Here is a 17,043-nt window from a genome sequence, read left to right as displayed (position 1 = left end):
TTTGGATATATACCCAGAAATGGGGTTGCAGGATCATATGATAATTCTTTTTTTAGGAAACTCCATACTGTTTTATAGCAGCTGCACTATTTTTGCATTCGTAACCACAGTGCACAAGGGTTCCAATTTTTCTGCATCCTCACTAATGCTTGTTATTTTCTGTGTGTGTTTTTTTATAGTAGCATTCCTAATGGTTATAAGATGGCATCTTTCCTAATGGGTATAAGATGGCATCTTATTATAGCTTGATTTGCATTTCTCTAATAATTAGTAATGTTGAGCATCTTTTCAGATGCTTGTTAGCCATCCTTCCTATATAATAAAAGGCTAATATGCAAATTGTCCCCACGGGCGGGAGTTCGACCAACTGGGAGTTTGACGTGTGCTGATCACCAGGGGGCGGCACGGAACATGGCGGGCATCAGCGATGTGGCGCTGGCAGCAGGTGGCAGTGGAGGTGCTGCTGGCCCCAATGGGCCCCAACGAGAGCTGGACCGAGGCACGATGGTGGAGCAGGTGAGCGGGCAGCGCCAGGCCAAGGCAGGGGCAATCGGCGAGCGGGCGGCGCCAGGCCAAGCGGGTGCAAGCAGGAGCCCTAATTGCCCCGCCAGTTGCCCCACAGATCGGCCCTCATCACTGGCCAGGCCTAGGGACCCTACCCGTGCATGAGTTTCGTGCACCAGGCCTCTAGTTTGTATATATTCTTTGGAGAAATGTCTGTTGAAGACTTTTGCTCATTTTAAAATTGGGTTGGCTTTTTGTTGTTGAGTTGTAGGAGTTCTTTATATATTTCAGATATTAACCCCTTATTAGAGATACGATTTACAAATATTTTTCTCCCCTTCCATGGTTGACTTCACTCTGTTGATTCTTTGATGCACAGAGGTTTTAAAATTTGATGTGGTTCCATATGTCTATTTTTGCTTTTGTTCTTTAATTTTTCTTAGCAGTATTTTGTAGTTTTCAGTGTACAGGTATATTTGGGATTCCCAAAGATTATGCTCAGGTTCAGTGTTTAGCTAGAAGGATTCACAGAACTCAGAAAAGCTGTTATATTCACTCTTCCAGTTTATTACAGTGAAAGGATACAGATTAAAACTAGCAACAGAAGAAGGAATATAGAGCAGGGTCCAGGCACAAGCTTCTAGTTGTCCTCTCCCAGTGGAGTCATGGGAACAGTGTGACCATGTGCATGGAGTATTGCCAACCAGGGAAGTGCACTTAGCCTTAATGTCCAGGAGTTTTATTGGATATCACATAGATATGGCTGACCATGGTTCTCTAGCTCTTCCCAAAGTCAAGCAGTTACCACATGGGCCAAGACTCCCACCATAGATCACATTGTTAGCAATGTGGCCCAAGGCCTCATGTAAACAGAAACACTTTTCATAAGCAATATATTGAAAGGGTTTAGAGGTTATCTTCCAGGAACAAGGCCAGATTTTTCTTTGTCATGTGCAGGGTTTGGACACTCCTGACCTGCTGAGTTAATCCTTTATTGTACAGTAAGCTTTTCACATCTTTTCATCCTTCAGATTTCAGATCAAATGTCACTTCCTCAGAAAAGCATCCCATGTATTTTTTTTAAATCCTCATCCGAGGATATGTGGTGGTTTTTGTTGATTTGAGAGAAAGAGAAATACCGATGTGAGAGAGAAATATTGATTGGTTGCCTCCCATACGTGCCCCCACCGGGGATCAAACCTGTAACCTAGTTATGTGCCCTGACTGGGAATCAGACCAGCAACCTTTTGGTGCTTGGGACAATGCTCCAACCAACTGAACCACCCAGCAAGGGCCCAAGTATTCTTTCTGATATCACCCTGCTATAGTACTATCCCACTTTGTAATTATCTTGCTTATTATCTCTCTCTCTCTCTTGAAATCAGTTCATGAGAGCAGAAGCCTCTTCTGTCTTGTTGAATGCTATATTCTTGGCACCGAGTACCTGGCATTCACTGATTGTTAATTAAGGACTTGTTGAAATAGGCACTCTTCCTATTTTGCAGAGACTTTAAACTGATACAACTCATAGGGAGGGTAATTAGTATCTCTACTGATGAGTACTTTGACCCAGCAATTTTACTTCAGGGAATTTATCCTACAAATACGCCCCCACACGTGATATAAGTTAATAGGGGGCATTCTGATTGCAGCAGTGTTTGTAATGGCAAAAAGTTCAAAGCAGGTTAAATGTCAGTAATTAGGGGATTGGCCTAATAAATTAATGACATTTTATATACTGGCTATATAGATGATTAAAAATTGTTTTTAAGAATAAGGATGGCCGAAACCGGTTTGGCTCAGTGGATAGAGCGTCGGCCTTCGGACTCAAGGGTCCCAGGTTTGATTCCCGTCAAGGGCATGTACCTTGGTTACGGGCACATCCCCGGTAGGGGGTGTGCAGGAGGCAGCTGATTGATGTTTTTCTCTCATCTATGTTTCTAACTCTCTATCCCTCTCCCTTCCTCTCTGTAAAAAATCAATAAAATATATATTAAAAGAAAGAAAGAAAGGAAGGAAGGAAGGAAGGAAGGAAGGAAGGAAGGAAGGAAGGAAAGAAAGAAAAGAAAGGAAAAAAAAAGAAAGAAAGAAAGAAAGAAAGAAAGAAAGAAAGAAAGAAAGAAAGAAAGAAAGAAAAAAGAAAAAAGAAAGAAAGAAAGTGTAAGGATGTTCTGCCCTAGCCAGTTTGGTTCAGTGGATAGAGCACTGGCCTGCGGACTGAAAGGTCCCAGGTTCCATTCCAGTCAAGGGCACATGCCTGGGTTGCAGCTCAATTCCCGGGGGCGGAGGCGCAGGGGTGGGCTGGGGGGGCTGCAGGAGACAGCTGTTGGATGTTTCTCTCTCATGGATGTTTTTCTCTCTCCCTCTCCCTTTCTCTCTAAAATCGATAAAAGCATTTAAAAAAGAAGAAATGGTGTATTTGCATATAACCTAAAAAAAAAAAAAAAGAATAAGGATGTTCTTTGTGTACTGATGTAAAAAAATCTCTAGGATACATAGTTAAGCCAAGCGCAGGGCAGTGCATTTATTCAGCTACTACCGTTCGTGTGAAAAGGGGTAATGAAGCTATGTATTATATTTGCTTGTATTTATATGAAGAAACTTTGATAGAATTTGCAGAGAACAAAGACAGTAGTAACCTGGGAGATTAGGAAACTAAGTAGATAGTTAAGTGAGAGACTTTTTATTGTACACTTTTTTTTTTTTTAATATATTTTATTGATTTCTCACAGAGAGGAAGGGAGAGGGATAGAGAGCTAGAAAAATCAATGAGAGAGAAACATCGACCAGCCGCCTCCTGCACACCCCCCACCGGGCATGTGCCCACAACCAATGTACAAGCCCTTGACCGGAATCGAACCCCGGACCCTTCAGTCCGCAGGCCGACGCTCTATCCACTGAGCCAAACCGGTTTCGGCATTATTGTACACCTTTTTATACTCAGATTTCAGAACCACATGAATGTTTTACCTGTTTAAATAAATAAATTGTACTTTAAAAAATGAAATTAAAACATATAGTCAATTTTTTAAAATAGTATCCAAAGTCCTATAAAGAGGAAGTGTGTGTGTGTGTGTGTCTTAAACGGTGTTCTAGTTTCCCATATCAGCTTCTGGGGGTGGGGCAGGGCGAGGTTGGCTAATGTTCTTTACAAACCAGAACATCCAGTTGAGTAATGTGAATGAGCATGTTATGATTGCCTCTTTCATGCTAGACTTACTCAGTTAAACTGTTCAGATAGCCTAATGGGACAGCTGTAGTGCCAAAGGAAGAACACACATTTTGAAACAAGAAACTTGAATTTGACTCCTGTCTCTGCTGATTTCTGGCTGTGAGATTTTGGACAAGTTGCTTTAGTGTTCACCTACTAACACTTCTCAACATATAAAAAGAATGATTGAGATATGTGAGAGTGCTTTGTACATTATCAAATACCATATACTTATTATTAATTGAATGTTAGTTTATTTTGTGCATTATTGACCCGTCAAGTTGGTCATAATTGTGTTGCTAAACATTAGTCACAAACATCACATCCTTAGCATATTCTTCTTTCCACAGCTGTTGTATTACATTAATGACCAATAAGTGCCTACTGTTCCTACTTTCCATCTATACTCTCTCCCTGAGAGTTCATTCATTTCCATAACTATAGGAACTAATGACCTCCCCCAACTCTCTTCTGAGCTTGAAATTCTTATTAACTGCCTTTGGACTTTCCTGCCTGGGGTGAATACTTTACATTTACCTATCTCCCTCCTGCAGTCTGCTTATCTTGTGTTCCCATTCTCAGTCAGTGTCATCATCACCTTCCTAGTTTCTTATGCTAGAAACCTCCAGGGTCATCCTGACTCCTTCTGACCGTTCACAAAGCCCTTCAATTCTGTTTCTGAAATGTGCCTTATACATCCCTATTTTCCATCGCCACTCAGTCAAGTTTCTTACAAATAAATCATAATCTGATGTGTCACTCCCTCAACCTTGACAATTTTTATGACTTTCTATTGCCTACCGGACAAAGTCTAAAGTCCTTGGCATGGCAAACAAGGTCTTTTACAACCGTTCCTAACCTTTTCTTCCACCAGCCCTGACAGACTCTGTTCTCCAGCCACCTCTGGAATACTCACTGGTTGACTGTATGGCACTGTCACATGTCTGCGCCACAGTTCATGTGGTCTCTGCCTGGAGCCCACTTACCTTACAGTCACTTTTTTTTTTTTTTTTACAGTCACTCTTGAAGTTTCTGTTCAAAAATCGTATCTTTTATATTGTCTTTCTTGACCACACAGAATTATAGTCCTGTAGCACTTTATTTTTATCTCTAATATAATGTTTATTCTATTTTAAAACTAACTTAGGAACTTCTTAAGGATAGCAAGCATCTAATTAACTTCTGTATTGCCACAGAAGAGTACCTGAAATATACAATTTTCCTAATTACCTGTGGGATAAATATATTGAAAGTAAAGTAAAAGAGGTGGTTAAGAACTTGATTTCTGAAGTCAAAGCATATCTGGGTTCAAACCCACTCTGTAACACTGGCTGTGGCTGTTTCCTTACCTATAAAGTGGCGATGATGGGGTATCTATGAGAATTAAATGTAAAGTACATATCAATCCTTGGTACATTGTAGTTTTAAGCTATTATTAAATGTGTAATGTATTTTTAATGAATAATGGTAATACTCTATTAGGTATATCTGTAGTCAGAAATGAGGTAGGAGAATGGCATGTTTTCCTAAGAGAACCCTTTTTCAACCAAGCTGATTACATCTTTTTAGCAACAGTGACTATCTTTTATCATTGAGGAGGGAGGAGAGTATTTGTTATCTTTCCTGTTATCTATCACTAGAGGCCTGGTGCATGAACTTGTGCACAGGTGGGGTCCAGCCGGCCCGCCCCAATGGGGCCGGCTAGGGGGAGGGGCCGAGGGAGGTTGGCCAGTTGACCCCACACACACACACATTGGAGTATTGAGGGCTGATCAGGGGCCGGGTGGCACTCAGGGCCCAGATCAGGCTGGTTGGCTGCCGCAGTGTGTGTCATAGCCACTGATCATTCCGGTCATTCTGCTGTTCCAGTTGCTGGGCTTTTATATATAGAGATTTTTTTTTTATTGTTATTGTTAGTGCCCTTGAGATTCATTCTACCCTTTATAAAAACTGAGTTTAGACGTGAACAGGGATACCAAAAAGGAAATCAAACTTGAAGAATAAGAAAGTAGAAACCCAGGATAAGGATAAAAGTAATACAGTGGTATTTGGATTAAGAGCCCAAGAAAAGTAGAATCTAAGAAAGGTTCTTTCATTCCATAATTCATCAGTATTATTGTCCCCGACTCTATTCAGGGCACAGTGGGAACAGGGCAAGGATATTATAATTGCTTAAGGCCTAATTTCTCACTGTAAAGATTTTTTTTTAAATTGCATACTTGAGATAATTGTAGAGAGAGATCCCGTATACATCAATACAGGAGTTTAACCTTTTGTACTCGGATGTCGAGTGTGACTCGACACGGTTAGCATCGGTAGCAGGAATTGAGAAAAAAGCAAGCGAGTGCAAAGGGTTAAGTCTTATTGGTAATGAGGTGAGATAGTTGTTTGTATAACTGGTATAAAACCACAGGTAGAAAGCACTTCATGAATTGGAAAAGCTGGGATTTTTCTGCTTGAAGCTGCAGCAAATAAAGTTTTCATGTAGGTGTCAGTTTTAAGCCAAACCTCAAAGGGTGAGTGTAATTGTATTAGGTTAGGAATGAAACGAGAGAGTGAGGAAAGCCAAGAACCACGTGAAAGAGAGGACCTGGGTTCCTTGAGGGAATTTGGTAAATAATCTAGATTTCTTAACTGCACACTTCTTTTAAATTGGTTTTCTTACCTCAAGTTTTTAGAACTCAAGTAATCGTGAGCCTGTTGTTAATCTCAGGTCTGACTGTTACATTTTCTGTTTTTGATATAGAATAACTTGTTTCTGCTGAGAGTCTGACATATTGAAAAAGTTTTTCTTTTGCTTTTAGAATGACAGTAGAGAACGGCATGAGCACAGCAATGAAAGGCGGAGGCGGGGCAACCCTGAGCCATTGTCTAATGGAGGACCCCAGGGTAACACACTGCAGGTGGTGGAACAAGATGAAGAAGAAGATGAGGAGCTGACACTGAAATATGGCGCCAAACATGTGATCATGCTCTTTGTCCCCGTGACTCTCTGTATGGTGGTGGTTGTGGCTACCATCAAATCAGTCAGCTTTTATACTCGGAAAGATGGGCAGTTGTATGTATGAATTTTTTTTTTAATTATTCTCAAGGTCAGAATAGCTTTTCTTCATTGCATGTCATCATTATCTTGAAGGCCTCTGCACTGATGGAGTATGAAGGCCAGAGAGTTATTTCAGTCAGAAGCAATTGAGAGTGAGGCGTTATTTATTACTTGATGCTTTAAGTAGAGAAAATGAAAGCTACAGAATTATATTTCCTGTATGCTGTCACTAAGACAGGGCTGAATTTATTTGTAATGAGCCAGTAAAGCATTAAATAGTAATCTTTCCCATCTCAGGGCCATTGAGCCCATTATTCTTTGCCTGGAATATTCTTTTTCTAATATAGGTGGATTAAGTCCTATCATCCTTCTGATCTTGGCTTAAATGTTAAATCCCAATGTAATGGCTCTGATCCTACTAATAAAACTTTCTTATAGAAACCTGTTCTTTTTCACTTGTAACAATATACAAATACAAATTTATTTACATGATTTATTCAACACCTGGTTTCCTTCTGTACTATAAGTCTTTTCAGAGCACTTTGTTTCCAGGATGAGGTGTGTAATAAAAGTTGTTAAATGAAAGGATGAAGAATTAATACAAGCTGGCACTCTACTCTTGGGGAACTGTTGTGTAGATTCTCTGGTGCTGTTGGTGTCAGCCCTTGATTCTTATGTCACCTAGTTCTGTCTCTAGGACCCTAGTGGGGCTCAAACCAGTTTTAAATGTATTTTAGAATTTGAAAGTGGCAAGTATCTTAAAAAATGCTTGGTGTTCTGAAAGGCAAGCTATTAATTTTTTTAAATAATTTTATTTTTATTTTTTAATATATTTTTATTGATTTCAGAGAGAAAGGAAGAGGGAGAGATAGATAAAAACAACTATGATGAGAGAGAATCATGGATCGGTTGCCTCCTGCAAGTCCCCCACTGGGAATGGAGCCCACAACCCGGGCATGTGCCCTTGATCGGAATCGAACCTGGGACCTTTCAGTTAACAGGCCGACGCTCTATCCACTGAGCCAAACCAGCTAGGGCCAAGCTATTCATTTTTTTAAAAAAATATGGGGATAGAGAGTTAGAAACATCGATCAGCTGCCTCTTGCACACCCCCTACTGGGGATGTGCCCGCAACCAAGGTACATGCCCCTGACCGGAATCGAACCTGGGACCCTTGAGTCCGCAGGCCGACGCTCTATCCACTGAGCCAAACCGGTTTCGGCAAGCTATTAATTTTTGAAAGAAAGACTATGACAATGAGTATCGGCAGATAATGGAAATAATAGCTAAAAGAGATTAAGTAATATTCTCTGTATTAATTAGAGTTAGCTTGGCTACATATTATAGAACAGGGATTAGCAAGTCATAGTCCACAGAGCAGCTCTCCTTGTCACCTATTTTTGTAAATAAAGTTTTGTTGGAACACAACCACGTCCATTCTTTTATATATTGTCTCTGCCTGCTTTTATATGAGATATATATGGCTTTTATATGGTTGCAGCAGAGGCCATATCACCCACAAAACTTGAAAAATACATACTCTCTAGTCCTTTGCAGAAAGTTTGCTGATCTGATTATAGAAAATCAAAACAGCTGCTTTAAATAACATACATGTTTTATCTCTCATGGAGTAGTGCAGAGGTGGTCAATCAGTTTGGAATAGTGGCTTCACATTCATCAAGGATTCAGGCTCCTTTCTTCTTTATTGCTATACCGTAGGTTATTTCAGGGTCTATACTCTAGGTCCATGGTCGGCAAGCTGCAGGTCGTGAGCCACATGCGGCTCTTCCACAAAATACCACGGCCTGGGTGAGTCTATTTTGAAGAAGTGTCTTTAGAAGAAGTTTAAGTTTAAAAAATTTGGCTCTCAAAAGAAATTTCAATCGCTGTACTGTTGATACATTGCTCTGTTGACTAATGAGTTTGCTGATCACTGCTCTAGGTTATTAGGGTGCTGGAGCCCTAGCCTTCATTCAAACAGCAGGAAGCAAGAAGGAGTAGGGGAGAAAAGGACATAAAACATCTCAGCAGAATTAACTCCTTTCTTAGAAGTTCCACACAATATAGTATCTGCTTATAACTCATTGGCCATTATTTAATCTCATGGCCACACCTGACTATAAGGGAGTCAGAACTAAAGTCTTTTAGCTGGGAACATTGGCACCTAGAATAAAATTGTTTTTGTGAATGAGAAACAAGGGGGAAATGAATATGTGACATTATCTCAAGACAACCCCAGTTGCAGTCACCCTAAAGATGAAAGATAATAATTATAAGCCATATTACTTCCGCTGACAATCCCTTGTATCCTCAGTAGTTTCTGTGGCATATTCTGGTTCTTTAGCAAATCCTAAGAAGCAGTGGAGAAAGAATATTTGCTGAGGTAATTATTTCAGGATATAGCATCCACTAGATGGAGTCAGGGTCTGGTTCACAACTCCTGTATCTTAGATATCTTCTTTTATTTTGAAGCACTATTTTTGACAGCTATTTTTGTTAAGTTAAAACTTCTTGACTAGGTTGATGAGATGGGCAAAAGTGATATATCGTTTGAATCAAGGAAACAAAACTCATGTTGGAGAGAGTATATGGCTTGGTATATCTATCCATTAACACTTATCTGAGGCTTTGTGTTTTGTTTTGTTATAGAATCTATACTCCATTCACAGAGGACACCGAGACTGTGGGCCAGAGAGCCCTGCACTCGATTCTGAATGCTGCTATCATGATCAGCGTCATTGTTGTCATGACTATTCTCCTGGTGGCTCTATATAAATACAGGTGCTATAAGGTGAGCATGAGAGACAGAGCTTTGCTTTCCACCATATTCTTTTTATGATTGGGCCCTCCATCTATGCATCTATGCTTTACTTGGTCTAGTAAAGAAAAAGGTCTGAAAAGGACATATTTATTAATCTAGGTATTAATCTTAAATATTAAAGGCAGAAAATACAGATATCTCTGGGGATCAAAGGGAAAAATATATTGGTGATAATTTATTTGGAAACTATTATATTCTTTAAAGTAAGGAATCTGTGATTAAATCCCCCCCTTTTTAAAATAAAAGTATGTTTATATTGGAGAAAAAAAAAAAGAAAGAAAAAGGTCTGAGCCATGGCTGGTGTGGCTCAGTGGTTGGAGCTACAGCTTGCCAAAGGGTCGCAGGTTCGATTCCTGGTCATGGGCACAAACCTGGTTGCAGGTTCATTTCCGGCCCCAGTCAGGAGCATGTGCGGGAGGCAATCAATCAATATGTCTCTTTCACATTGATGTTTCTCTCTCTATCCTCCCCTTCCACTCTCTCTAAAAATCAGTGGAAAAAATATTCTCCAGTGACTATTAACAACAACAAAAAATACATATTAAAATAACAAATTAACATATTTTACCTATTGACTTGGTAAAGATTAATCTAGCCTTTTTTTGTGAAGGCACAAACCAGTATGTGTCAATAATGATTAGAAAGAGTTTCTAGACTTTGATTCAGTAATTTTGCTTTCATGGTTTATTCTGAAGAAAGGATTACAAATGCTGAAAATATTTGCAGCCTGGGATATTCATCCTAGCATAAATTATAATTGAAAAAAAAAAAGAAACACTAACAAATTCATGCATAAGGAAAAGGTTAAATTGTCGGTTCATCTATGTAAGTATAACTAGAGACCCGATGCACGAAATTCGTGCAGGGGAGGGTCCCCTCAGCCCAGCCTGCACTCTCTCAAATCCGGGACCCCTCAGGGGATATCCAACTGCTGGTTTAGGCCCCATCCCAGGGATTGTGCCTAAACTGGCAGTTGGACATCCCTCTCATAATCCTGGACTGCTGGCTCCTAACCGCTCACCTGCCTGCCTGCCTGTGTGATTGCCCCTAACTGCCTCCCCTGCTGGCCTGATCGCCCCTAACTTTCCCCCTTGCCAGCCTGGTTGCCCATAACTGCCACCGCTGCCAACCAGGTTGCTCCTAACTGCCCCCCCCCCCACCAGCCTGGTCACCCCTTACTGCCCTCCCCTGTCAGCCTGGTCGCCCCCAACTGCCCTCCTCTGCTGGCCTGGTTACCCCTAACTACTCCTCCCCCCTCCCCCGCCAGCCTGGTCACCCCCAACTGCCCTCCTCTGCAGGCCTGGTTGTTGCTAACTGGCCCCTGCCGGCCTGGGCACCCCCAACTGCCCCTTCGGTCGATTTGCATATTACGCTTTTATTATTATAGATTATTTCAAAACTGAGGCTTGTGAGTATGAAGGGGCATGATGCAAGTAAGGAAATACCTTTCTGCTCAAGTTCTGTTGTTTTTTGCTTTTGTTTTTTCCAGATGAAATAGAGTAAGAGCTCCCTTTAGAATATTTTATTAAAATAGAAGTATTTAGAGGGAAATGTACAGGTATCTTCAGGTTACTTTGATATGTAGGAGAGATGGATAGAAATGTTACAAAGCAAGTGTAGCAAAACATGAGTATAGAATTTAGGTGGTACATGGGTGTTCACTGTAAAAATCTTTAAACTTTGCTGTGCTCAAAATTTGTTATAATAGAATGTTTGTGGAAGAACACCAGAAGTTAAATTTGATAAAGTTTTTTAAAGAAAGAGGCAGCAAAATTAATTTTTTAAATTGCTTTTAGAGAGGAAGAAAGAGGGAGAGAGAGATAGAAACATCAATGATGAGAGAGAATCATTGATCGGTTGCCTCCTGCATGGCCCCCCACTGGGGATCGAGCCCTCAACCTGGGCATGTGCCCCTGACCGGAATTGAACCTGGGACCCTTCAGTTCGCAGGCTGATACTCTATCCACCAAGCCAAACTGGCTAGGGCAAAGTAATTTTTTAAAAAGAATTAATAATCATAGATCACCTTGGGTGATCAAAACAGAACCACAAGAGAAAATTAACATAAATCCTAATCATACCTAGACTTTGCTAGCTTAGAGTCTGATTATCTGAACAACTGATCTGGAGGTTAAGGTTGGGAGATTTAGAAAAAATGAAGACAAAACAATATTCCTGATTTGGACATTTTCTTTCTCTCCTTTTTTCGGGGTTCAATTTGATCTGTTCTGGTTAAGAGAGATGTTTGGAAATGTTATTAAGTAGCTCCTTCTGTCATTAAGTAATAAAGTTCATTGAAATTAAGTAAATAATGGGTCTGTGCACCTTGGAATAATTTCACTTTTGGTTAGAAGTTCTTGACAATTTATCATGCTTATTCTGTTTTTAAAAACTCCGTGCTTTTAGGTTGTATAGTATTTTCTCAAATATACCCATTACATAAAATTACCATTTAAAATTTTTATCTTGTGTAATCCTATATAATAAAGAGATAATATGCAAATGGTTGTCACACCCTTACACTGTCACGCCATAACAGCTCAGACACTCAACACCGGGGAGAGAGGAATGGGGACCAGCCAGGTTGCGGCCTGGAGAGGGACACGCTGCACGCCCCATGGTCCCGGGCGCCAGCCAGCGCCTGCGGCTGTGGCCCAGGCAAAGCTGCCCGCCCACGGTCCCCTGTGGCTGCGCTGGCCCGGGAGAAGCTAGCCGGGTCCTGTGTGCCTGCAGCAGGCCAGAGGGGGGGAAGCCTGGATCCCGGGTGCCTGCGATGGGCTGGAAAAGGAATCGTGGGTCCCAGGTGCGGGGCGAGGCAGAGGTGGTTAGGGGCAATGAGGCCAGCAGGGGAGTAGTTAGAGGTGATCAGGCAGGCAGGCAGAGGTGGTTAGAGGCGATCAGGCAGGTAGAGGTGGTTAGGGGCGATCAGGCAGGCAGGCAGGCAGGCGAGTGGCTAGGAGCCAGTGGTCCTGGATTGCGAGAGGCAGTTGGACATCCCCCAAGGGGTCCCGGATTGGAGAGGGTGCAGGCCGGGCTGAGGGACCACCCCCTTCCCCGCGTCTCCCCCCCAACGCCCCCCTCTTCCCCGTGTCCCCCCCCCCAACGAGCCCTCCCCCCCGTGCATGAATGTCGTGCACCAGGCCTTTAGTAGATTATGAAAATCAAATTCTGATCAATTTCTCACATTAATAAACTAAACATGAGTAATAGAGACTAATATTTATATAGTACTCTGATAATGAGGGACTTAAAATTCAAAGAATTCGTATAATACATTCATAATGGAAAAATAAATGTAGAAAGCATTGTAATACTTATTGAAACTTAACAGTCTGAATATTCTTTTGTCAAATGGTTATGTAGTTTAGAAAGCCTATTTTCTCTGTACAGTTAATGTATACATGCAAAGGTCACCTAACTGAATAGCTGATTTTCAATTTTATTGAATGTTATTTGTCAATTATTTTATTTCATTCAATTTATTATTTATTCCAGGAACACTACAAAATTCCTCCACTGAAAATATTGCTGCTTTAAAGTTTAAATGTCAACTGTTGACCCTATTAATAATTTGGCACTTTAGAATTCATTGTCTTTAAAATTTTATCTATTTCCAAAGGAATGAGAGTCTCTATATGTCTTGCTGAAATTTCTATTTACTATTATGAGTTGTTCAGACCCAAAGAGTTCTATATAAAAATGCACTGAACCCTAGCTGGTTTGGTTCAGTAGATAGAGCGTTGACCTGCAGACTGAAGGGTCCTGGGTTCAATTCTGGCCAAGGGCACATGCCCGGGTTGCAGGCTCATTCCCCACTAGGGGGTGTGCAGGAGGCAGCCGATCAATGATTCTCTCTCATCATTGATGTTTCTATCTATCTCTCCCTCTCCCTTCCTCTCTGAAATCAATTAAAAAAGACATATATGTATTATTAAAAAAAAAAAGAATGCACTGAACCCAAAGCCATATGTGTTTAGCCATTTGAAAAGAATAACATATACAGAAATAATATACTATTTTTGAAGAAAGTAATTTGCAATTTATTTGGGTCATGGGCTCTCTTATTTATATTGAAATTCTTTTCTAGGTCATCCATGCCTGGCTTATTATTTCATCTCTATTGTTGCTGTTCTTTTTCTCATTCATTTATTTGGGGTAAGTGGTGAAATATTTGGTCTATTTTTCAGAAATTAATTCTGTTAGGGGTCTCTATCTTTTAAAGCCATGTCTTTTATTGATAAATAACTCTTTTTTATATATATATTTTATTGATTTTTCACAGAGAGAAAGGGAGAGGGATAGAGAGCTAGAAACATCGATGAGAGAGATACATCGACCAGCTGCCTCCTGCACACCCCCCACTGGGGATGTGCACGCAACCAATGTACATGCCCTTGACCGGAATCGAACCTGGGACCTTTCAGCCCGCAGTCCGACGCTCTATCCACTGAGCCAAACCGGTTTTGGCGATAAATAACTCTGAAATTATAATTGTTTTCATATGTCGGTCATACTTGGTATATATAAATCAAGTTAATATAAATAGGGATATTCTCTTATTGATCCTTGCTTATAATAAGTAGAACTGAAAGAACTCACGACTATAATCAGTTCTAAGTCTTTTTAGTGAAGAACTTATCTAATTACTTTAATAAAAAAATTTTAAAAGTCTATAAATCAGATTGTTAATAGGATATCAAGAAAGTGTATGCATGATTTAATTGCTTTTCCATTTTTTATATTGTTTTATAAGTTGTTTTTTCTCTCAAATGAAATCTTATTTGAAAATTTCACATATAAAATAGAAAAAAGTAGAACTATCTGTTGAAAAGAGTAGAGAGACTCTGAGATTTCTTAACCCCAGTGACACAGAATCAAGTTTGTAAATCATTGGGATAGATCTTATATTAGGAACAGAAGCAATAAAACTAATACATAAATTGCCTCAGTCTGGTGGTTTACTTGGTTGGAGCATTGTCCTTTATACCAAAAAAAGGTTGCAGGTTTGATTTCAGGTCATGGTACACATCTAGGTTGCTGGTTTGATCCTGGGTTGGGGCACGTAAGGGAGGCAACCGATTGATGTTTCTCTCTCCCTTCTCTTTCTCTCTTTTCCCCTCCCCCTTCCTGACTGTCTGAAATCAATAAGCATATCCTCAAGTGAGGATTTAAAAAAACAATAACGAATGCATAAATGGAAGAGTTTCATAGAGGCAGTGGGAATAAGGACAGACAAAAGAAACAAGTGAGAGAATCTATAAGAACTTGGTGGTTTTCTAGAAAAAAAAAAAGATAACTGCCACTGAAGCAATAGAAAATATAAATAGAAGTAAAGAAAAAACAGCAGAAAGTTGTTGAAAAGGTTTCCATCCTACCTACCAATTAAAATAATACCAGGCACAAATGGGTTCATATTAAACCTTCTAGGACTGGAAAATTCTAATAGTATTTTAACTGTTCCAAAACACAGAAGAAGGAGGAAAGCTTCCATAATCATTTTATGAAGCCAGCATAACACTGATACAAAAATCCCCTATAAATTATAAAGTAAAAGGAAACTGTAGACCACTCTATTTATTGATATCAAAGGAATAACTAAATATTAAACAAGATTCAGAAATACATTGAAGGAAAATATATTATGACCAAGTGGAATTTGTTTGCAGAATGGAAGGTTGTTTCATTATTAGCAAACTAGAGGCCCCATGCACGAAATTCGTGCACATGTGTGTGTGTGTGTGTGTGTTGTGTGTGTGTGTGTGTGTGTGTGTCCCTCAGCCCAGCCTGCACCCTCTCCAGTCTGGGATCCCTCTCACAATCCAGGACTGCTGGCTCCCAACTGCTTGCCTGCCTGCCTCCCTGATTGCCCCTAACCGCTTCTGCCTGCCAGCCTGATCACCCCCTAACCACTCCCCTGCCAGCCTGATCGACACCTAACAGCTCCCCTGCTGGCCTGATTGCCCCTAACTGCCCTCCCCTGCTGGCCCGGTCATCCCTAACTGCCCTCCTCTGCAGGTCTGGTTGCCCCCAACTGTCCTCCCCTACTGGCCCGGTCACCCCTAACTGCCCTCTGTTGCCAGCCTGTTTGCCCTTAACTGCCCTCCCCTGCTGGCCTGATTGCCCCTAACTGCCCTCCCCTGCTGGCCCGGTCACCCCTAACTGCCCTCCCTTGCCAGCCTGTTTGCCCTTAACTGCCCTCCCCTGATGGCCTGGTTGCCCCTACCTGCCCTCCCCTGCTGACCTGGTCCTCCCCCAACTGCCCTCCCCTTGCAGGCCTGGTCCCCCCCAACTGCCCTCCCCATGCAGGCCTGATTGCCCCCAACTGCCCTCTCCTGCAGGCCTGGTCACCCCTAACTGCCCTCCCCTGCTGGCCTGATCGCCCACAACTGCCCTCCCCTGCTGGCCATCTTGTGTGTTGGAGTGATGGTCAATTTGCATATTATCTCTTTTTAGATAGGATTTCAATATAAGTCACTGTGTTACTAAGCCATCATCTCTGTACATGCTAAAAGGCATTTGATGAAATTTAGGACCTTTTCTTGATCAAATTCTTTTTAAAAACAAATATATGATTACTTCTTTAACATAATAAAATGTATGGATCTCATCTAAAGGTCATTATCACCTCATAGGGAAGCAAGAGGCATGCCTAGTACTGTTAGGAACAAGATGGGGATTTCCTTTATCACTATTCACTGCTATTGTCTGCCATTGCTCTGGAGGGAATAGTTAACTAAATAAGAGAAAAAAAGAAAGAAGAGCAATAGAATTTGTAAAAGATGGTTAAATTATCAATATTTGGAGATAAAATGATCATTTACTTCGTTTCAGAACTAACTAAAAGATAATTATAATCACTAAGTATTGTTGGATAAATATTCTAATCTGTTAAGGTTGCAAACAAACACACATTGGTGTATAACTTTTTAAAAAATATGTATTTCGGAGAGAGGAAAGAAGAGGTAGAGAGGGAAAGATAATGATAAGAGAGAATCGATATGATGCCTACTGAACACCCCCTACTGGAGATGAAACCATGAACCGTGACTTCCTGGTTCATGTGTCAATGCTCAACCACTGAGCATACCAGCCAGGCTGGTGTATAACTTGTAAGAACAGTTTGGCAAAACCATTAAAATTTTCAATGTATATGCACTGAACTTAGTAATTTATAGAGATAATAATTGTAGAATTGTTGCTAATGGCAAAATAATGGAATCAGTCTAAATATCAATCAATAGAAAACTGATTAAATAAATTATGGTACATCCATACAATAAAGCCATTAAAAGAATGTGGCAGCTCTGATATACTAATGTGGAAAGTTCTTCATTAGTATTTTAGGAGGAAAAAGCCTGGTATAGAACAGTGTAATAATATGCTATCATTTGTGTCTAATAAAAAAGTGTGTATATGATATAGACCCTCTCTAAAAGGATACACATGAGTCTGGCCGGTGTGTCT

General features: G+C 40.7%; 1 protein-coding gene across 6 annotated transcripts in view; it reads left to right on the top strand.

Annotated features, from left to right (window-relative positions):
• Nucleotides 1-17,043, top strand: part of PSEN1 (presenilin 1) — a 67,466-nt gene that overhangs the window by 25,025 nt on the left and 25,398 nt on the right. For 4 of the 6 annotated variants that reach the window (XM_054715940.1, XM_054715939.1, XM_054715941.1 and 1 more), the window contains 4 exons: nt 397-516; nt 6,520-6,773; nt 9,408-9,549; nt 13,667-13,734. In XM_054715940.1, the coding sequence (XP_054571915.1) occupies nt 397-516; nt 6,520-6,773; nt 9,408-9,549; nt 13,667-13,734 (584 nt within the window). The remainder of the gene's footprint in view (nt 1-396; nt 517-6,519; nt 6,774-9,407; nt 9,550-13,666; nt 13,735-17,043) is intronic. The other 2 variants (XM_008138865.3, XM_008138864.3) reach the window with 1 other exon arrangement.

Source organism: Eptesicus fuscus, chromosome 5 (assembly GCF_027574615.1).
Source record: "Eptesicus fuscus isolate TK198812 chromosome 5, DD_ASM_mEF_20220401, whole genome shotgun sequence".
Taxonomy (NCBI): domain Eukaryota; kingdom Metazoa; phylum Chordata; class Mammalia; order Chiroptera; family Vespertilionidae; genus Eptesicus; species Eptesicus fuscus.
This window is presented reverse-complemented; position numbering and strand designations above follow the sequence as displayed.